The sequence below is a fragment of the Ammospiza nelsoni genome, chromosome 28 (genome assembly GCF_027579445.1).
Source record: "Ammospiza nelsoni isolate bAmmNel1 chromosome 28, bAmmNel1.pri, whole genome shotgun sequence".
In the NCBI taxonomy this organism is placed as follows: domain Eukaryota; kingdom Metazoa; phylum Chordata; class Aves; order Passeriformes; family Passerellidae; genus Ammospiza; species Ammospiza nelsoni.
The window spans coordinates 263,186-285,486 of NC_080660.1; the positions used below are offsets into that span (position 1 = coordinate 263,186).

Genomic DNA, 22,301 nt, shown 5'->3' on the forward strand with positions numbered 1-22,301 from the left:
TCCCCAAGAACTCCCCGCCATTCCCAAGAAACTCCTTTAATTATTCACAGAACTCTCAAAAAACTCCTTTAATTATTCCCGGAACTCCCAAAAAAATTCCTTTAATTATTCCTGGAATTCCCAAGAAACTCCTTTAATTATTCCCGTAACTCCTAAAAAATTCCTTTTATTACTCCTGGAATTCCCAAAAATTTCCTTTAATCATTCCCGCAATTCCCAAGAAACTCCTTTAATTATTCCCGGAACTCCCAAAACAACTCCTTTAATTATTCCTGAGATTCCCAAAAATTTCCTTTAATTATTCCCACCATTCCCAACAACCCCTTTAATCACTGCCGCCGTTCCCAATAAATCATTTCCATTCCCTTCATTATTCGCGCAACACCGCACAGCTCCCCTCCGTTCCCGAAAAGCTTCCATTAATCATTCCCGGAACTGCCAAAAAACTCCTTTATTCGCACCGTTCCCAAGAGGTGCCTTTAATTCCGTTTATTTCCGCAATTCCCGGCGCCGCGGCTGCCGCGTCCGCCTCTCTCACTTCTTCTCCTCGTCCTTCCTGTCCCCGCGGTGCTGCTCGCGCTCCCCGCGGCCCTGCTCGCGGTGCGCCTGCGAGGCCAGCGAGCCCATGGCGTTGCGGATGGCCTCGTTGTTGGGATCCACGCCGGGCAGGTTCTCCAGCACGCTCTGCAGGAACTCGGGGTCCTGCATCACGTCGTAGTCGTCCTCCTCCTGCGGGGAACGCAACGGGAATGGCGGGGAAAGGGCGGGATTGGGGATCGGCCCGGGGGATTGGGGAACATCCAGATCCACGGGAAAACCCAGGGAATGCGGGATCATCCTGGGAGATCTGGGATCATCCTGGGGAATTGGGGATCATCCCAGGGGATTTTGGGTCATCCCGGGGGATTCGGGATCGGCCCGGGGGATTTGGGATCATCCAGATCTACAGGAAAACCCAGCGAATTCAGGAATGTCCTGGAGGATTTGGGATCCCTCTGGGGGATCTGGGATCATTCTGGGGGATTCAGGATCATCCTGATCCAGATGGGTCTAGAGGGACTGGGATTATTACTGGAGTATGGAATGGGGGCCCTGGACACTCCCAGGGATGGGGAATCCAGGGAAGGAATAACCAGGGAAGGATCCAGGATCTCATCCCTAAAATCCCAAAGAAAGCAGGACAGGGAGTCCTGGAATGGTTTGGGATGGAAGAACCCTGAGGGTGACCCCGTCCCTGTCCTGTGGGTGGGATGGGATGGATGGGATTGACGGGATGGATGGGATTGAGGGGATGGGATTGGGATGGGACTGATGGAACGAGCTGGTAACGCTGGCAATTGCGGGAACTCCCCACCTTGGCGGGCTCGGAGGTGTCCATGGCCGCCCCGCTGTCCACCTCGGCCGCCTCGGCCTGGGCAAACTCTGCAAAGCCAAACAAACCCTGAGCTGATCCCGGGCAGCCCCAGGCCCCAGTCCCGGGGTTATCCCAGGTTTTTCCCAGGTTTTTCCCGGGGTTTCCCCCCGGTTTCCCCACGCACCGGCGCCCTGCAGGGACATCTGCATGGCGTAGGCGATCTGCTCCTCCTCGCTCATGGAGCTCAGGTCCGGCAGCCCCGCGCGGCCAAAGTCCGGCTGCCCGATGGTCATCTTGAGCAGGGCCTCGTCCGACTCTGCACACAGGGCACGAATGCACGGGGTGTGCAGGAATGCATGGAGTGGCCAGGAATGCCCAGGAATGCATGGGATAGCCCAGGAATCCAGGGGTGTCCCAGGAATGGGCGTCCCCACCCGCCCAGGGAAGGGTTAAAATCCCCGATGTCCAGTCTGAGCCCATCCTGATTTTCAGTCCTCCTCATTCCCATCCCATCCCATCGCCTCATTCCTATCCCACAAACCCCATCCCATAAACCCCCTTCCCATCCCACAAGTCCCATCTCATCCACCTCATTCCCAACCCCGTTCCCAAACCCATCAATCCTGTTCCCATCTCACAAATCCCATCCCATCAATGCCATCCCATCAATGCCATTCCCAACCCCGCTGCCAATCCTGCTCCCAATTCCGTTCCCATCAATCCCATTCCCATCACTCCCATCCCAGCCCCTCACCATCTCCGCCGGTGGCTCCGATGCCGGCCTCCGCCGCCGAGGCCGCGGCCGCCCTGCGCGCCTCCTCCTCCTGCCGCTGCCGCTGCTCCTCCATGGACACGCGCAGGGCCTGCAAACACGCCCCAAAACAGGGACTGGGATCAGGGAAACGGGACAAAACACCCCAAAATGGATTGGGATACACCCCAAAACAGGGCTGGGGATACATCCCAAAATACCCCAAAACAGGGCTGGGGATCTGGGAGAAAACACCCCAAAACCCTGGCTTGGGGATCTCGGAAATGGGACACCCGGAGCGCCAGCACAAACACCCCAAAACCTGGATTTGGGATCTGGGACATAACACCCCAAAACACGGCTGGGCATACACCCCAAAACAGGGCTTGGAATACACCCCAAAACATGGCTGGGGCTCTGAGAAATGGGACACCTGCAGCGCCTGCAGAATCCCAAAACCCCGGATTTGGGATCTGGGAAAAGCCAGGGATGGGGGGCAGGAGGGGGCTGGGAGCCCTGGGGTTCAGTGCTGTGGGGATTTGCGGTTTTATGGGATTTTGATGTTGGAAACACCCGATTCCCAGTAATTTTGGGGTTTTTGGGGTCCCTACCAGAGCCAGCTCGGGGTCAGCACTGGGATCCACGCCGAACTCGAAGTCGGAGGCGCCCAGCCCCAGCAGGATTTGGGGAATTGGGACATTTGGGGTTTTTGGGGTCCCTACCAGAGCCAGCTCAGGATCTGCGCTCGGATCCACGCCGAACTCGAAGTCGGAGGCGCCCAGCCCCAGCATGGCGCCGCCCTCGCCCGCCAGGATGGGGGAGCTGATGAGGGCGTCGGCCAGGCTGGGCCCCGGCGGCACCGTCACCAGGTGGGAGCCGCTGCCGTCCTTGCCGTTGAGCGCCGTGATGAACGCCGTCAGCTTCTCCGTGTTGGCCTCCTGCGACGGGATCGGGGTGGTGAGGGGCTGGGAATGGGGGATCGGGGTGGTGAGGGGCTGGGAATGGGGGATTGGGAATGCTGAGGGGCTGGGAATGGGATTGGGGTCTGGGGAGGGATCTGGCGTTTGTTGGGGTTGTGGTGCCAGGAGAGGGCTCTGGGAATGGCAAATGCGACTGTCAGCAGGTTCCCAGCAGGAACGGGGTTGGAGAGGGTTTGGGATCCAGGGAAAACCCTCAAGGCCTGCCCTCATTCCCAGGATTTCCCAGCCCCAACATGGAGCTGCAAAAGGCCCCAGAATTCCCTCTGGAACGTGGCAATTCCCAGGACTCTCACCTCCTCCCCGAAGTTGATGATGTCCACGTTGACCTTCTCCTTCTTCAGACGCTTGGCCAGCTTCACCAGCTGGGTGGGAGAGGCAGCAATTCCCTGGGATCAGCAGGATCTGGGACCTGGCCCAGCGCCCAGACCCCACTGACATTCCACACTTGGGCCTGAATCGGCTGCCCAGGGATCCATCCCAGGGATCCACCCCGGGGATCAGCTCAGGGATCCACCACAGGGATCCACACTTGTGACTCCCCCAATCCTGGGCCAATCCTGGGCTAAGCCGTGGATTTCATGGGAGCTGATCCCGTTGTTATCCCGTGTTCCCAGACCCAATCCCGCATTGATCCCATGATTATTATTCCCATTGTTATCCCATTATCTCAGCCCCGATCCCACTGTTGTCCCACAGTGATCCCAGCCCTAATCCCACTGTTAACCTGTTGTTATCCTGTTACCCCAGACCTGATCCTGCAGTGATCCCGTTGTTATCCCCTTGTTATCCCACAGAGATCCCACAGTGATTCTGTCATCCCAGCCCCAATCCCACAGTTATCCCCTTGTTATTCCATTATCCCACAGAGATCCTGCAGTGATCCCATGATTATTCCCGCTGTTATCCTGTGATCCCAGCCCCGATCCTGCAGTGATCCCATGATTATTCCCGCTGTTATCCTGTTGTTATCCCGTGATCCCAGCCCCGATCCCAGCCCTGATCCCGGTGTCGTTCCCCCCTGGCACTCACGTCCTTGTCGCTGTCGTGCACGGGGCTGCCCACGAAGGCGATGATTCTCATCTTGTGGTTCTTGCCCTGCCGGTGCTTCAGCGCCAGCTGCACCAGAGACAAACCGCGGATCTGGGGCTGCTCCCAGGAAATCGGGGATCCCCTGCCTGCCCCACATCCCGGGAAAATGGGGATCTCCCAACCCAGATCCCGGCATTTGGGCGAGGTTTCTGTGAAATTCCCATGGATCTATGGTGGATTTCTGTGAAACTTCCATGGATTTATGGTGGGGTTCCACGGATTTCTGAGAAATTCCCATGGTACTCGGTGAAATTCCCATGGATTTATGGTAGATTTCCATGGATTTCTGTAAAATTTCCATGAATTCATGGTGGATTTCTGTGGAATTCCCATGGATTTACAGTGGTTTCCCACAGATTTCTCTGAAATTCCCATGGATTTATGGTCAATTTCTGTAAAATTTCAGTGGATTTATGGTGAATGTCTGTGGAATTTCCCATGGATTTATCATGGATTTCTGTGATATTCCCATGCATTTATGATGGATTTCTGTGAAATTCCCATGGATTTATGGCGGAATTCTGTGGAATTCCCATGAATTTCTGGTGGAATTCTGTGAAATTGCCATGGATTTTTGTGGAATTTCCATGGATTTCTGTGAAATTCCCACGGATTTCTGGTGGAATTCTGTGGAATTCCCATGGATTTACGCTTCACAGCCTCCCCCACCATTTCCACCACAGGGAAACCCCACATTTCCCCCATCCAGGCCCCCGGGAGCGTCCGGAACTCCCAGGAATTCCCGGGAACCCCACACAGGGACACTCACGTGTGCCACGCGGATGCCGGTGCCGAAGGTGATCTTGCCCTTGGGCTGCACCGTGTGCAGCTTGGACAGGATGCGCCCGGTGTCCGGGGTCAGCGTGGTCAGCACCTCGCAGTTACTGCGGGGAGACGGCAACGGGGCGACACGGGAGGGAATTTACACCCTGGGACTCAGGCTGGGAGGGAACTGCCCCCCTGCGACTCAGGAAATTCCCCCTGGATTCACCCCTGGGATTCAGGAAATTCCCCCTGGATTCACCCCTGGGATTCAGGAAATTCCCCCTGGATTCAGGCCGGGCTCGGCTCCAGGGCTGGCAGCGCCTCACAGCTACAGGAGCAACTCCTGGGGATTCTTTGGGAATCTGGATGGCAATTCTCCAAATTCCCAGATTTCCCCAGCTTCCAGCGATCCCCAGATCCATCCCATTCCAAGAATTCCTGAAGTTCCCACCTCCAAAATCCTCAGATCCCTCCCATTCCAAGCACTCGTTCCCAGTTATTCCAAACAGTTTTCCAACAATTCCCTGCCCCTTCTCCATGTATTTCCAGCTGAGGGATCCCCAAACCCCTCTCAGTATCCATCCCATTCCACGTGGGAACAGCCATTCCAAGAACTCCTGAAGTTCCCACCTGAAATGGCCCCAAAATCCCCAGATTCCTCGCGTTCCAAATGGAAATCAGCCACTCCAAGAACTCCTGAAGTTCCCACCCCAGAACCATTCCCCAGTCGCTGCCATTCCAGGCTCATTCCTGGTCCCTCCCAGCCGTTCCCAGCCCCTCTCCCGCGGACCCCCGGAGCCCCTCACTTGGCCAGGGTGATGAGCCCCACGTTGTTCTCGGGGTTGCTGCGCGTCTTGGAGTGGCACACGATGTTGACGGCGTCCTGCTGCGCCTGCAGCCGCGTCGGCAGGAAGTCCCCGTTCCGCATGTACTCGCTGTTGTCCACGCTGCAATTCCCAAAAACACCGGGAATGTTACAAGGGGATCCCGGGAAATTCCCTGTGTTGGGTGGTTCGGGTTTAGCTCCCTAAAATCCACTTTATTTCAGGGAAAAATGAGGCTCATTCCAGTCTAAAATGAGATTTTTATGGGAATGCGGATGTTCATCACAAACATCTGATTTTTTTGGGATAGCCAAGGCTCATTCCCCAAAATCACCTTTTCTACTATTTTTTTTGAATGGCTGATGTTGCTCCCCCCAAACCTGGGACTTTTGGGGAATTGCTGACATTCATTCCCCCAAAATGCAGGGTTTTTTTGGGGACAGGTGAGGCTCATCCCACAAAATCTCTGCCTCAGACCCTTCCTGTCCCTGCCTGTCCCCTTCTGTCCCCCCTGTCCCCTTCTGTCCCCCCTGTCCCCTTCTGTCCCCCCTGTCCCCTCCTGTCCATGTCTGTCCCCTCAGCCCCCCCATCCCCTCAGGTCCTGTCTCCTAATGTCCCCCCTTTCCCCTCAGCCCCGTCTCCCTTTCACCCCCTGTTCCTCCTGCCCTTGTCTGTCTCTCCTGTCCCTCTCTGTCCCTGTCTGTCCCCTCATGTCCCCCCTGTCCTCTCCTGTCCCCTCAGCCCCGTCTCCCCTCAGGCCCGGCCCGCTCGGCGCCCCCGCCATGACTCAGGGAAAGCGCCCGGGCGGGCCGGGGCTGCCCGGAGGTTGCCCAGGGGTTCCCGCGGGTTTGCCCGAGGGTTCCCTGGGGGCTCCCGGGGGTGTCCCGGCGCTCTCGGGGCTCTCACCACACCATGGTGCTCTCCAGAACCATCTTGGCTCCTTCCTCCCCTCAGCGCCGGCCCGCTCCCCACAGCGCCCAACAACGCGCGCGCTGATTGGTCCAGACTCCGCCGCCAATCAGCGTGCCCCGTCTAGGCGTGTCGCATGGCGGAGCATGCTGGGAGTTGTAGTCCTGGGCGGGGCGCCATGATTGCCAGGGGACATCTCCGTCGCCAAAGGTCCCGAATTGTCCCCAAAGGTCCCGGACTGTCCCCAAAGGTCCCCTCCCACCGCCACACCCCGCGAGGTCTGCGAGGGGCTCCGAGAACAGCTTCGGGGTGTCTCCTGTCCCCCTGTGCCACCCCAGGGCTGTCCCCATGTCCTGTGTCCCCCCCGAGATGTCCCCTTGTGCCCAGGGGTGTCCTCAATGTCCCCCCCAGCCAAGGCCACCCCGGGAGTGCCCCTAAATGTCCCCTCGATGTCCCCCAAATGTCCCCAGGGCTGTCCCCAAGGTCCCCAGTCAGAGCTGGCCCCGTGTGGGGACAGACCCGAGGGTGACAAACAATTCCAGGCTGGACACGGCAGTTCCACGAACTCCATTCCCAAATCCAGGAAAATTCCATCCCCGAACCCGGGGGAAATTCCGGGGAAATTCCACGAAATCCAAATTCCCGAATCCGGGGGAATTCCGGGGGCAAAAAACCCCAGAAAATTCCAGGGGAATCCCACGGATTCCATCCCAAATCCAGGAGAATTTCCACAGATTCCATCCCAAATCCAGGAAAATTCCATTTCCCAAACCCAGGAAAAGTCCGTCCCAAGTCCAGGAGAATTCCATTCCCAAAGCCATAATTTCCATGGATTCTGTCCCAAATCCAGGAAAATTCCTGTCCCAAATCCAGGAGAATTCCACAGATTCCATCCCAAATCCAAGAAAATTCCTGTCCCAAATCCAGGAAAAGTCTGTCCCAAATCCAGGAGAATTTCCACGGATTCCGCCCCAAATCCAGGAAACCTCCATGAAATCCATTCCACAGTCCAGGAAAATTCCATTTCCCAAATCCAGGAGAATTCCATCCCCAAATCCAGGAGAATTTCCATTAAATCTGTCCCAAATCCAGGAAAATTCCAGGAAAATTCCACGGATTCTGTCCCAAATCCATGAGAACTCCATGAAATCCGTTCTCCAATCCAGGAAAAGTCCGTTCCAAGTCCATGAAAATTCCATGAAAATCCCGCGGGTTCCCCTCTCGATCTGGGGCCGTTTCCATTCCAATTCCAGGAGAATTCCAGGAATTCCACCCCAAATTCCAGGAGGATTCCGTTCCCACTCCCGGGAAGAGCCAAATCCTCTTTTTCTCCTGGAAAATTCCCCCCGCGATTCCCAAATTTCCCCCTTTGGGAACAGGAAAATTCCCAAAAAAACAAAACCCCAACAAAAAAAATCCCCCAAAAATTCCAACCCCAGCCTCTGGATGGGGAGAATCCCCAGGAAAAAGGGGAATCATCCCAAAAATATTTAAATATTCATAAATATTCCGTTCTGGGAAGGAAGGGGGGGGGGGAATGGGAAAAATCGGGGAAAAAAAAGGGAAAATTGGGAAAAAATTGGGAAAAATTGGGAAAAAATTGGGGAAAAATTGGGGAAAATTAGGAAAAGAAATTGGGGAAATTTCCCCTCCTGATGCGATAAAAAATGGGAATAAAAGGGGGCTGGGAGGGACTTTGTCTAATATAGACAAACATTCCAAGGAAAAAGGGGAAATCCACGGAATTGTCCCCGAGTTCCCTGTGCTGGGCTAAGGCCGTTCCAAGGGAAATCCGGGATTCGGGGGCAGGAAAATTCAGCTTTTCCTTAAAAAACGTGGGAAAAGGGAGAGCCAGGGAGAAATTCCCTCCCTGCTCCACGTTCCGGGGGTTTTTCGGCACAAAAAGCTCGAAATTCCAGGGTTTGTATAAAAAATGGGATTTTTCCAAGTGGGACTTTGGGATAAAGGGAGATTTTTCCATTAAAAAAAAATCAGGGATGGAGCAAAAATCAGCACCAGCCCCGGGGGCTGCTCTGGGAATTTGGGAATTTTGGGGATTTTTGGGATTTTGGGATCCAGGTGGGAAATTCCTCACTCTGGATTTGTTTGGGGTTTTTGTTTTATCCCCCATCCCAAAATCTGCTCTGGGAATTTTGTGGGATTGTCAGAGGTGTTAAAAAACGGGATGTGGGGACTGGAAAAGTGGGATTTGAGCCGGGATTTTGGAGGGAAATCCTTAAAAAATCCGGGGGGAAATCCCGGGGTGGGCTCGGATTCACAAAATCCCAAAAAATCCCGAAAATTCCCAAAAAAAATCCCCCAAAAAATCCCAAAAACTCTTCCCAGACTGTGGGAAAAGCTTCCCAAAATTCCTGCTGGGAAAAGGGGAGCCCGGAGCTTTTCCATGATTTCTCCTCCTTTTTCCCTCTTTTCCAAGGGATTTCCCATGGAAAACCCAGAGCAAACCCCAGTTCCTGAATAAAAATTAATAATTAATAATTCCTAATTAACAATCCCAAGAACTCCCCCGGGACTGAAAACCGGGATGGGATCCCATGGAAATTCCAAAAAAAAAAAAAAAAATCAGGATTAAAAATCCCAAAAAAACCCCCCCAAAAAATCGGCGCGGCTCTGATTCCAGCCGGGAATTTTCCAGGAATTCTCTCCCCCTTTTTCCCATCCCAAAATCCAGGAATTCCTGGCAATTTCAGCTCCCTGCTCCCGGGGTTTCCATCCCCGGCGTTCCTGGGAGTTCCGGGGGGATCCTGACGTTCCCGATTTTTTCCGGGGCATTCCCGATTTTTTTTGGGGACATTCCCGATTTTTTCCGGGGCATTCCCCATATTTTTCGGGGCATCCCCGATTTCCCAGGGGCGTCCCCGATTTTTTTCGGGCCGTTCCCAATTTTCCAGGAGCGCTGGGAAAAGCAGGAATTCCGGAATTCCGAGGCTTGGCTGGGATTCCACCGGCGCCCGCTCACTGGGAAGAGAAAACAAACAGGGAATGAAGAAAAACTGGGAAAACTGGGAACGTTCCCCAGGGAGTGTTTGGGGTTTGTCCCGAAAATTCCCAACCCTGGGAAAGGAGGGAAAATCTGGGAATGCTCCGGGTGGGATCTGGGATATTCCAGACCCTCTGGAATGGGGGATTTTCCTCCTTTTTGGGGCAATTCCAGGGATTTTGGGGGATTTGGGACACTCCAGACCCTCGGGATTGAGGGATTTTCCTGCTTTTCCTCCAATTCCAGGGATTTGGGGGATTAGGGACATGCCAGACCCTCTGGAATGAGGGGTTTTCCTCCTTTTTGGGCAATTCCAGGGATTTTGGGCTGCCCAGAGCCGCTCCCGCTGCATTCCCGGGATATTCCAGGATCCAACCCCACCCCAATCCCAGGGAATTCCCGGTTTTTTCCCATGGAAATCACTCACAAAGCTGATCTCGGTCTCCGGCAGCTCCTCCAGCTCCAAGGGCAGGGAGGGCCCGGGGGATCCGCTGGAAAAAGGGGAAAAATGGGAATTTTGGGGAATTTTTGGGGGAAATCCAAGGAATCCCAGCCCTCAATCCCCACCCCCTGCTGCTGCTCCCATGGAATTCCCAGGAAATCCTGGGGAAACCACCGGAAAGGCATCGGAAAAATCCAGGTTTTCCCATGGAGGATGCGAAAATTCCACCCAGGAATTCCATGGAATTTACGGATGGAGAGAACATTAACATTCCCCGGGAATCCCACAGGAATTCCAGCCCTGGGAGCAGGAGAAGCGGGAACACCCCGGATTTGGGAATTTCCCAAAAACCCTGGAAGTCTGGGAAAGCAGCGAGCTCCAAACCCCAAAATCCCAAATTTGGGAAAGCAGCGAGCTCCAGACCCCGGGAATTCCCGGGGAAAATCCCATAAAATCCAAAAACATCCCATAAAATCCCAAAAAATCCCGCCTGGGCTCACCTGGGCAGGGAGGCTGCGGGAGCTGCAACGGGGCCCGGGTGCACCTCAACCCCCACGGACCTGCGGGGATGCGGAATCAGCCGTGAGAATTCCAGAATTCCCCATCTTCCATGGAGCATTCCAGGGAAACGGCCCCAAAAACCCGGGAAGGGTCCCAAACCCCTTTTCCCGATCCCAAACACCCCAGGAATGATCCCAGATCTCTCAGGAATGATCCCAAATCCCTTTTCTTTGATCCCAAACCCCTTTTCCTGATCCCAAACACCATTCCCCAATCCCAATCGCCTTTTTCCAATCCCAGACCCCTCAGAAATAATCCCAAACCCCTGTTCCCAATCCCAAACCCCCTTTTCCTGATCCCAAACCCCCTTTTCCTGATCCCAAACCCCCGTTTCCTGATCCCAAACCCCCTTTTCCTGATCCCAAACCCCCTTTTCCAATCCTAAACCCCTCTCTTCCCAACCCCAACACCCCATTCCCGATCCCAAACCCCCTTTCTCAATCCCAAACTCCTTTGCCCAGTCCCAAACCCCTTGGCAATGATCCCAAACCCCATTCCCCAATCCCAAACCCCCTGTTTCCAATCCCAAACCCCTTTTCCCGATCCCAAACCCCCCATTCCCAGCCCCAAATCCCTTTTTCCCACCTGCTGGGGGGGGAGGTGGCTCCGGCGCTGCCCAGGGAGGGGCTGGACAGGGACGGCGACGGCGACGGGGACAGGGACAGGGACGGAGCCAGCGCGGCCCCGGTGGCGTCCGGCACCGAGCGCGGCAGCAGGTCCGGGCGGGAGCCTGCAACGGGAACGGAAACTGGGAATGGGAACTGGGAATGGGGAACTGGGAATGGGGAACTGGGAATGGGCACAGGGACAGGGACAGGGACAGGGACGGAGCCAGCGCGGCCCTGCCCAACCCCGGCACCGAGCACGGGAGCAGATCCGGGCGGGAGCCTGCAACGGGAATGGGAATGGGAAACTGGGAATGGGGGCAGGAAACTGGGAATAGCAAACTGGGAATGGGAAACTGGGAATGGGGTCAGGAAACTGGGAATGGGACACTGGGAATGGGGGCAGGAAACTGGGAATAGGGGCAGGAAACTGGGAATGGGACACTGGGAATGGGGGCAGGAAACTGGGAATGGGACACTGGGAATGGGGACAGGAAACTGGGAATAGGGGCAGGAAACTGGGAATAGGAAACTGGGAATGGGACACTGGGAATGGGGACAGGAAACTGGGAATGGGACTGGGGACAGGAGCCTGCAATGAGAACGGGAACAGAAATAGAATTGGGAAACTGGGAATGAAGATCTGGGAATGGGGACGGGAAACTGGGAACAGGAACAGGAATGGGACTGGGGGCAGGAAACTGGGAATGGGATCGGGAAACCGGGAATGAGATTGGTATCAGAAACCTGCAATGGGAATGGAAACGGGGTGAGGAAACTGGGAATGGGAACCTGGGAATGGAATCAGGAACCTGGGAATGGCGTAGAGACTTTTGGGATAGAAATGGGGATTCTGTGGGATGAAAACAGGGATTTTTTGGGATACAAATGGGGATTTTTTGGGATATAAACAAGGATTTTCCGGGACACAATCGAGGATTTTTCACGATACAAACGGGACTTTTAGGACACAAACAGGTTTTTTTGGGACAGAGCTCCCAGCTCCCACCTTGCTCGGGGTCCACGTCGGGGCCCGGGGGGGCCCTGGCGTCGCCCCCCGCCGGGTTCGGGGCCGGGTTCGGGGCCGGGGTCCCCCCCTGGCAGCTCCTCCTGGGCACGGCGGCGCCGCCGCGGCTCTTCTTGGACGGGGACGGCTTCACTGGGAAACGGGGGAAAATTCCGTGAGAAACCGGGGATACCCCGGGGGTATCGGGGAGGGAGGAGCAGGAGGAGGAGGAAAAGGGGGAAATTCCGTGAGAAACCGGGAATATCCCGGCGTTCCGGGGTCTGGGGAGGGAGGAGGGGAGGAGGAGGAAAAGGGAAAATCACTGAGGAAAGCAATTTCCAAATAAAGCGGATTTCAGGCAGGGTTTTAGGGAAAGAAAAGAAGAAGGAAAAGGTTGGAAAAGGGGGGAAAAAAATCCCTAAAAAAAACCCAAAAAACCACTTTTCCAACTTTTCCAGGGAATTTTTATGTCAAGGAAAGGAAAAACAAGGTGGAAAAAATAGGAAAAAAGCAGGAAAACCCGGAAAAGGGGGAAAAAACATTAAAAAATTATTTTTCCAGCTTTTTTAGGGGACAGAGAAGGAGAAAAGCGGAAAAAAAACCAGGAAAAAGCTGGAAAAGGCTGGAAAAAAGGGGGGAAAAGGGGAAAAACGGGGCATGGGGCGGAGATGTGGGAATTGCAGAGGGAAAAGCAGGAATTTTGTTGGCACTCACGTGGGATCCTGTGGAACACCGTGTGGCACATGAAGCGTTGGAAGCGCTCGGCGTAGAAGCTGGGCCGGTGCACGGACACCGTGTCCTGGAGCCCGGGAGAAACGGGAATGAGCCCCGGAACCCCGGAATTCCGGGCCGGAGGGGGAGCCCCGGGGGGCTCGGGGGGGAATTACAGGGATTTGGGAACAAATCACAGAGATTCGGGAGGAAATTCCAGGATTTCGGGAGTAAATTCCAGGATTTTGGGAATAAATCACAGAGATTCGGGTGGAAATCTCACGAATTCAGGGGGGGAAATTTCAGGAATTCAAGGGGGTGGAAAATATCAAACTTTTGGGAGTTCCCTTAAAATCTGGGGATTTTCCACTGAAGTTGGGAGTTTTCCTTCAAGATTGGGGGCTTTCCATAAGAAAGGGTCAGTTTTCCTTAAAAAGGACGTTTTCCTTTCAAAAAGTTCCTTTTCCATTAAAAAATCCCCATTTTTTTCCATAAAAATTCCCCTTTTTCCATAAAAATTCCCGTTTTTCCACAGAAACTCCCATTTGCCACTCACCCCGTCGTGCACCAGGGCCTTCCAGGAGTGCTCGAGCTTCTTCACGAACCTGTGGGGAGGGAATGGAGCAGAAATTCCCACGGAATTCCCAAAACTCCCAGGAATTCGCGGGGTTTGAAGCCCACGGCGGAAACTCCCGGTCTCGGGGGGATCCCAAGGCTCAGGAAATGCGGGTTAATTAACGGGTAATTAATTAATAACGACCGACTGACCTGTAGGACTGCAGGACGTCGATGATGCCGATGTAGAGCAGCAGCCGCTCCCCCCGGGAATTCCGGGCGGGAATTCCGCCCATCCTGGGAAAAGGGGAATGGGAATGAGGAATGGATCAGGGAATGGGGAATGGGATCGGGGAATGGGGAATGGGGAAAGGGAACGAGGAATGGATCAGGGAATGGGGAAAGGGAATGGGGAATGGATCAGGGAATGGGGAAAGGGAATGGGGAATGGATCAGGGAATGGGGAAAGGGAATGGGGAATGGATCAGGGAATGGGGAAAGGGAATGGGGAAAGGGAATGAGGAATGGATCAGGGAATGGGGAATGGATCAGGGAATGGGGAAAGGGAACGGGGAATGGATCAGGGAATGGGGAAAGGGAATGAGGAATGGATCAGGGAATGGATCAGGGAATGAGGAATGGATCAGGGAATGGGGAAAGGGAATGAGGAATGGATCGGGGAATGGGAAGGAGGAATGGATCAGGGAATGGGGAATGGATCAGGGAATGGGGAATGGGAACGAGGAATGGATCAGGGAATGGGGAATGGATCAGGGAATGGGGAAAGGGAATGAGGAATGGATCAGGGAATGGGGAAAGGGAATGAGGAATGGATCAGGGAATGGGGAAAGGGAATGAGGAATGGGGTCAGGCAATGGGGAATGGATCTCAGTGACTCCCAATCAATCAATAACCAATCAATAATCAATCAATCTCACTGATCATCGGTCTCGATGGTGCCTCCCCGCCGCGCCTCGCCCTGGATGGACTCCATGGCCGTGGAGTACAGCGCTCTCTGCGCCGCTGGGGTCCCGGTCCCCGTGAACCCCAATCAATAACCAATCAATAACCAATCAATAATCAATCAATCTCACTGATCGTCGGTCTCGATGGTGCCTCCCCGCCGCGCCTCGCCCTGGATGGACTCCATGGCCGTGGAGTACAGCGCTCTCTGCGCCGCCGGCCGCCCGCGGGGGTCCCGGTCGCCGTCGCCGTCCCGGGGGGCTCCGGCGGCCGCGCGCTCGCGCTGCGCCTGGTCCAGGCTGTGGATGGCCACCAGCAGGCTGTAATCCATGATCTTGAAACTCTGCAGCACCTGGAAATGAGAATTTGGGAATTTGGGGATGGAACGGGGGGTTCCCAACTGGGAATGGGCAAAAACGGGGTTGGACCACGGGTCGGGATCTTCCGGAAAAATGTTTCATTAGAAACCCACAGAAACAGGGAAAAGGGTGGGACAAACACAAGTTTTCCATGGAAAAAACCCAGAAACGTGGAAAAGGGTGGAACACCCCCAATTTTCCCCAAAAAACAGGAAAAAGCACAGAACACCCCCAGTTTCCCCCAAAAAACACAAAATAGCACAGAACACCCTGAATTTTCCCTTAAAAATCAGGAAAAAGCACAGAACACCCCCAATTTCCCCAAAAAACAGAAAAAAAAGCAGAACGTCCCTGATTTCCCAAAAAAACTAGGAAAAAAGGCAGAATACCCTGGATTACAAAAAAAAAAAAAAAAATTCAGGATAAAAGGCAGAACACCTCTGATATAAAAAAAAAAAAAAAACACAGGAAAAAAGAGCACCCCCGATTTAAAAAAAGAAAACAGGAAAAAATTCAGAACACCCCCGATTTCCCAAAAAAAACCCCAGGAAAAAATACAGGACAACCCTAATCCCCCAAAAAAAAAACCCAGGAAAAAATGCAGAACGCCTCTGATTTCCAAAAAAAAAAAACAAAAAAAAAAAAACCCAGGAAAAAATGCAGAACACCCCCAAATCCCCCCCAAAAACCCCATCCCACCCGAACCCCCCCGCGCCTGACCAGGCAGTCCCTCTGCAGCGTCTTGCAGAGCGCGTTGTACATGTCGGCGTCCAGGAAGAGCCCGTCGGGCAGGTCCTGCATGAAGTCCAGGTCCTTGAAGGTGGGGAAGGCCTTGTCGCGCTCCTTGGGCGAGGCGCGGCGCTTGTAGGTGGAGCCCTTGAGGTCGTACTTGAGGTGCATGCGCACCGAGCGCGGCAGCAGGTTGTTCATCACCACGATGCGGATGTTCTTGCCGCCCGCCTGCACGCAGTACAGCCCGTAGAACTTGGGCAGCAGCGTGCGCGGGTTCTGGTTCAGGTTCTGCAGAGAAACGGGGAGAGAAACGGGGAGTGAGCTGCAGGGGCGCGGAGTCTGGGGGTTTTGGGGGGTGTTATGGGGGGTTTGGGGGGGTTTGGAGTGGTTTTGGGGGGTTTTTGGCAGTACAGCCCACAGAACTTGGGCAGCGGCATGCGCGGGTTCTGGTTCAGGTTCTGCAGAGGAGGGAAATGGAGAGTGAGCTGCAGGGGCACGGAGTCTGGGGGTTTTGGGGGCTGTTATGGGGGGTTTTTGGCAGCACAGCCCGTAGAACTCGGGCAGAGACGTGCGCGGGTTCTGACTCAGGTTCTGCACAGAAATGGGCAGGGTCTGCACAGTCACCAGGGTTTGGGGGTGTTATGGGGGTTTTGGGGTTTTTTTTGGCAGTACAGCCGGTAGAACTTGGGCAGCGGCGTGCGCGGGGGTCCGGGTTCAGGTTCTGCAGAGGAGGGAAATGGAGAGTGAGCTGCAGAGGCACGGAGTTTGGGGGGTTTTAGAGTGGTTTTGGGGGGGGTTTTTGGGGGGTGTTATGGGGGTTTTGGGGTTTTTTTTGGGGGTTTTGGGGGTTTTTTTTGGCAGTACAGCCCATAGAACTTGGGCAGCGGCGTGTGCGGGTCCTGGTTCAGGCTCTGCACAGGAGACACATGGGGAGGGTGCTGCAGAGGCACGGGGGTTTGGGGTTTTGGGGGGTTATGGGGCGGCTATGGAGTGGTTTTGGGGGCTGTTACGGGGGTTTTGGGGTTGGGGATGTGTCAAAATCACAGGTAAAATGTGAGAAGAGCATCCAAATCCCCCAGGTTTGAAGGGCTTTGTATGAATTGTTGGGGTTTTCCATGGATTTTGGGCATTCAGGGTTTGGAAGGGGCATGCGAGCCCAGTCCTGCTGTCTCCAGTGATCCTGCTGGGATTTCCCAGGGCTGGAATTGCCAGGGAATGCCCGGAATTTCCAGCTCTCTCACCATGTAGTATCCGGGCAGGAGCTTCTGCAGGAACTCGGCCTCCTTGTGCTGCACGGTTTTGATGATGAACTCGTCGTCGCTGCTGACGTAGAACAGCGAGCCGCTGGCGCCCGAGTTGGAGAGCTCAATCAGGGGCTCGCTGCACAGGGAGTACTGTGGGGACACAGCGGGATTGGGATTGCGGATTAGGAATTTACTGGGGACAGCAGGGGAATGGGATTGGGGATTTGGGATTGGGATTTTTCTGGGAACAGCAGGGGATTGGAGTTTTCCCGCTCAAAACAAGCAGGGGAATGGTTTGGACAGGGGAAGGGCAGCCAGGAGCGGCTGGGTGGCAGCACGAGGGGAAATGTGGAAATGTGGGAAGGAGAAAGGGAAAAGGTGTCCCAAAATGTGGGAAAGGAAGGAAGAAAAATGGGAAAAAAGGGAGAGAAAGAGGAGAAAGAAAAGGGGGAGAGAGAAGAGGAAGAGGAAGAGAAGAGGAGAGGACAGGAGAGAAGGAAAAGGGAAAAGGAAGACAAAAGGGAAAAAGGAAAAAAGGAAAGGTGAAAAAGGAAAACGGAAAAAGGAATTCCAGGGAAAGAAAATGAGAAAAGGGAATGCGAAAAAGGACCAGGGAAACCCAGGGAAGGGAAAGGCATTCCGGGGAAGAAGGGGAAGGAAAAGGGAAAGGGATCCCGCCGGCAGCTGACCAGGTAGTCGTCGGGGCGGATGCCGAAGAGCTCCCGGAAGTAGCGGAAGGCCACGGGCGCGTAGGTCTTGAAGCGGAAATCGTTGTAGTGGTGGGCGGGCGTCAGGTTGCTGCCCTCGCTGCGGGGGGGGGGACACGGAACGTTCCGGAATGGGGCTGGGGGGTCCCACGGGGAACGGGGGGGGATCCCACATGGAACGTTCCGGAATGGGGCTGGGGGGTCCCACGGGGAGATCCCACACGGAACATTCCGGAATGGGGTTGGGGGGTCCCACGGGCAACGGGGGGGGGGGATCCCACATGGAACGGTCCGGAATGGGGTTGGGGGTCCCACGGGGAACAGGGGGTCCCCGAACCCCTCTGGGTGCTGACCTGGGGAAGAAGATGCTCTCCACGACGTAGAAGTCCTGCATGAGCACGTCGCGCTCGGGCTTGGTGCTCAGGCTGCCCACGGTGTGCGTGATGCCCAGCTGGATGGCGCCCTTCAGCGCCGACGACGTCGTCTGGGGGAACGGGGGGAAAGGGGGAAAATGGGGTTACAGTGGGAACGGGAACGGGGATAGAGCGGGAATGGGGACGGGGACGGGAATGGGAATTAGAGCTGGGAACGGGGAGGAACAGGGGAATGGGGTTAGAGTGGGGATGGGAACGGGGGTTACAGTGGGAATGGGGGGAATGGGGGAAATGGGGGTTACAGAGAGGACGGGAACGGGAACAGGAATGGGAATTACAGAGGTAATGGCAACAGGAATTACAGCAGGAATGGGAATGGGAGTTACAGCGTGAATGGGAAAGGGGATTGCACCTGGGAATGGGTGGGAATGGGAATTACAGCAGGAATGGGAATGGGGAACAGGGCAAACAGGGGTTACAGTGAGAATGGGAATTACAGAGGGAATGGGGCGCATACAGTGGGAATTACAGCTGGGAATGGGAATTACAGCTGGGAATGGGAATGAGAATGGGAATTACAGCTGGGAAAGGGAATCACAGCGGGAATGGGAACAGGAATTACAGCCGAGAACAGGGAAACAGGGTGGGTACAGAGGGAATGGGGCTGGGAATGGGGAAACAGTGGGGATTACAGCAGGAATAGGGAAAATGGGAATGACAGTGGGAATGGGAATGGAGCTGGGAACTACAGTGGGAATGGCAATGGAGATGGGAATTACAGCGAGAATGGTGCTGGGAATGGCAGGAGCACAGAGGAAATGGGAGGGATTTGGTGGGAAAGGCAATGGGGACTCAGTGGGAACGGGAACAGAAATTCAATAGGAACGGGAGAGATTCAATGGGAACGGATGGAATTCAACAGAAATAGGAATTGCAATAATTCAATGGGAATGAGAGAAACTCAACAGGAATAGAAATTCAGCAGGAACAATTTAATTGCATGACAATTAAAATGGGGGGAAAATAAACCCAAAAATTCCCTTTTTCCTTCGTTTCCATGGAACCTCCTCCCATTCCCACAGCGATCCCGGGCAAAACTCCTCGGGAAACGGGAAAAAAAGTGAAAATTTACCTTTTTGTAGGTGGTTTCCCCCGTGGAATCCACTCCTCTGTGGCCTTTCCGGATGGTCTGGGATCCTCCTGGCATCTTGGGAAAAGAGAAAAAACGGGAAGAGAGAGAAAAAATTGGAAAATTCATTTTTACAGCGTTATTCCCACCCAAAACCACCTGAGAAACTTTGGCAGGAAAATCTGAAATTTGTGATTTTTCCAGCCTGGAACTCACCTCAGGAGTCAGGGACTTTTTGAAGGTGTTGGATCCTGCCAAAAGAAAGGAAAATCCACACTCAGAAAGAATCAATCCCACAAAAGCAATGGAAAACCCCAGAAAACCCCCAGAAAAACGGGAAAACTCCCACAAAAACAGGGAAAAGTCCAACAAAACACAAAACCTAAATTATCCCACCCACACACGCTGCTCTCCTGGGGTTTCTGGAGCCAAATTCCCAAAAAGCCCCGCGGATAAAGAGTCAGAAAATCAGGGATCAGGCCTCAAACTCTTCCAGGGAAAATTGAGGAGCCAGGAGCTCCTTTTCAGCTGGAATTTTTATGGATATGAACCCAAAATTTAAGGTGGAAAAGTCAATTTGGAGCTGAAAAAAGTGGGATAAAGGGCTGGATTCTCCCAGCAATCCTGCCAGCTTCAGGAAAAAACGGGAAAATGAAAAGCCCCGGTGTTAAAAGCTCCAAAATCGGCGGTTTTATCCCCAAAAAAGCCTCCGAGGCGGCAATCCCCGATTTTCCAGCCCTTTCCCCGGCTCCCGTCCCCGCTGGTCCAAACAAATCCCGGGGCTTTGCTGCTCTGGGATTTTTCTTGGATTTTGGGAGGCTTTGCTGCCCGATCCCGGGCTCATTTTGTGATTGTTTTGTGATTTTTCTGGGGTTTTTCTGGGATTTTTCTGTGTTTTTTGGGGATTTTTCTGTGGTTTTTTTTGGGATCCCCGCGAGCCGATCCCGGGCTCATTTTGTTGGTTTTTTTTTTGGTTTTTCTGTGATTTTGGGATCCCCGCGAGCCGATCCCACCCCCGTGAGTCACCGCACGGGAACGGGAATCGGATTTCCCTGGCACCGACACGCTGCTCCCTCCCCGCCCCGTTCCCCACCTTTTTTATTTTTTATTTTTGGGAGTTTTGGGGCCTCTCGGGTCCCCCCCGAGCGTTCCCAGGTGTTTTGTAGAAAAAGGAAAACTCGGAATTCGGTTTTTCCAGGGAAAAGTTGGGGCTGGGCTCCCCCCATGGCACCTCAGACACCCCCGGGAAGCTCCAAGGGCCCCAAAACTCCCCCGGGAAGCCCCAAATCCCCTCCCCAAAAGAGTCCCACACTTCTCCAAAATAACCCCATAAAGACCCCAAAAACCCCACTCAGCCCCAGAGTTTTACACTCCCAAAAAACCCTGAAGACCCCCAAAATCCCCATCATCCCTAAACTTCTATACCCCAAAAAACTCCCCAAACCCCCTGAGTCTCCCAGGCCTAAACTCATCCAAAACACCCCAAAACCCCCCCAAAAAACCCCTCAGAGCCCCCTCACGCCCCCAGACCCCTCATAACCCCCTGGTAACCCCCAATACCCCCTCATAACCCCCAAATCCCCCTCACAGCCACCAAATCCCCCTCACAGCCCCAAAATTCCCCTCATAACCCCCCAGATCCCCCTCCTAACCCCCATAATCTCTCTCATAACCCCCTAAATCCCCCTAATAACCCCCCAAAAAGCCCCTAAATCTCCCTAAAATCGCCTCACGCCCCAGAGCCTCCTCACCCTCACGTTGCCCCCTCAGCCCCTCACGCCCCCAGACCCATCATAACCCCTATAATTCTCCTCATAACCCCCCGAACCCCACTCATAACCCCCAAGATCCCCCTTATAACACCTATAAGCCCCCTCATAACCCCTACAATCCCCCTCATAACCCCCCAAATCCCCCCCAGACCGCCCCATTCCGCTCACGCCCCCATTCCCCCCTCAGCCCCTCACGCCCTCAGCCCCCCCCGGCCCTTCCCTCGCCCCCGGCCGCCCCAGCCGCGCCCCCCGGGCCCGTTCCCGGCCGGTACCGCCGAGGCCGCCGCTGCTGCCGCTGCTGCCGCCGGACTCGGGCCCCGCCGCCGCCGCCGCCATCTTGGAGCGCGCGCTGCGCCCCCCCACCCTCAGCCCGCCCCCGCCCGCCACGCCCGGCCACGCCCCCGCCCACACGGTCACGCCCCTTTCGGGACAAACCACGCCCACTCCGCGTATTGACACTGCTTATGTGGGCACAGACACGCCCACCTGCGGTTCAGCCCCGCCTATCCTATGCACGGCTCCACCCCCTCACGGCTAAGCCGCGCCTCTTCACATTCCACTCCGCCCCCTCCATGCCGAGCGTCACCAATCGCGCGTGGCCACGCCCCATTCTGTGCCAGACCACGCCCTTTCCGCGCTCAGCCCCGCCCCTCCCGGCGCGCCCCACGCGGCCGTGGGCGATGGGGGCAGAGGGGGCCACGCGGGCGGGGCAGCACGGCGCATGCGCGGCCCCGACAGCGGCTCCGCCTTCCCCCGCTCGTATTCGGCCCAGCGGCGTCACGTGACGGGCGGAGGGTGGGGCGGAGTGACGTCACACTGAGCTCATTGAGCACAACGTGAAATGATGTCACCCTCATGCACTCCGAATCAGTGACGTCATGGGAGCGCACGCGTTCTCATCCTGTGACGTCACAGAGCACACACACACACACACATCTCCATCCTGTGATGTCACACTGCTGATTTATGCATCGATGTGCCTACCCTATGAGGTCACAGAGCCACAACCCTGCCCTGTCATCCCGTGATGTCATAGAGTGCCCACACTCTGTCACATGACATCACAGCTGTCACACCCACCCCACGACGTCACCCCACACACTGGGAACCTCCCCAAAAAAACCCCAAACCCCCCAGAAAGTCCCCTAAAAATACCCATTTTTGACTCTATAATCCCCATTTTTCCCCCTAAATACCCCATTTTTTTCCCAAAATCCTGGTTATTTCACCCAAACCAAAAATCCAAAAATTCCCCCAAAACAACCCCAAAAATCCCCCATGATTCACTCACATAATGGCGCCACCCCAAACACAATGCCGTCACGCCAAACACAGCGCCACTACCTCGAACACGCTGACGTCACCCCGATGGCGATGACGTCACCCGCAGTTCCCCCTCTCCCCGCGCGGTGTCGCTGGCTCCGTCCCCGCCCATCGATCGCTCGGCGCTCGCCGTGTCCGGCCGCGC

General features: G+C 54.9%; 1 protein-coding gene across 1 annotated transcript; it reads right to left on the bottom strand.

Annotated features, from left to right (window-relative positions):
* Nucleotides 1–436: 436 nt before the first annotated feature.
* On the bottom strand, nt 437–21,160 carry LOC132084769 (putative PIP5K1A and PSMD4-like protein). The gene is made up of 26 exons (XM_059490021.1): nt 21,106–21,160; nt 19,278–19,312; nt 19,065–19,139; nt 17,912–18,042; nt 17,541–17,658; nt 16,849–17,001; nt 15,596–15,895; nt 14,648–14,868; nt 13,767–13,850; nt 13,555–13,603; nt 13,002–13,086; nt 12,291–12,440; nt 11,262–11,406; nt 10,616–10,675; nt 10,101–10,164; nt 9,443–9,589; nt 6,670–6,707; nt 5,746–5,886; nt 4,944–5,058; nt 4,115–4,201; nt 3,379–3,447; nt 2,828–3,043; nt 2,109–2,217; nt 1,539–1,670; nt 1,355–1,422; nt 437–729 (listed from the first exon to the last, which is right to left on the bottom strand). The coding sequence occupies exons 3-26, from the start codon at nt 19,137–19,139 to the stop codon at nt 535–537; spliced, it is 2,952 nt and encodes a 983-aa protein (XP_059346004.1). The 5' UTR covers nt 19,278–19,312; nt 21,106–21,160; the 3' UTR covers nt 437–534.
* Nucleotides 21,161–22,301: the final 1,141 nt, after the last annotated feature.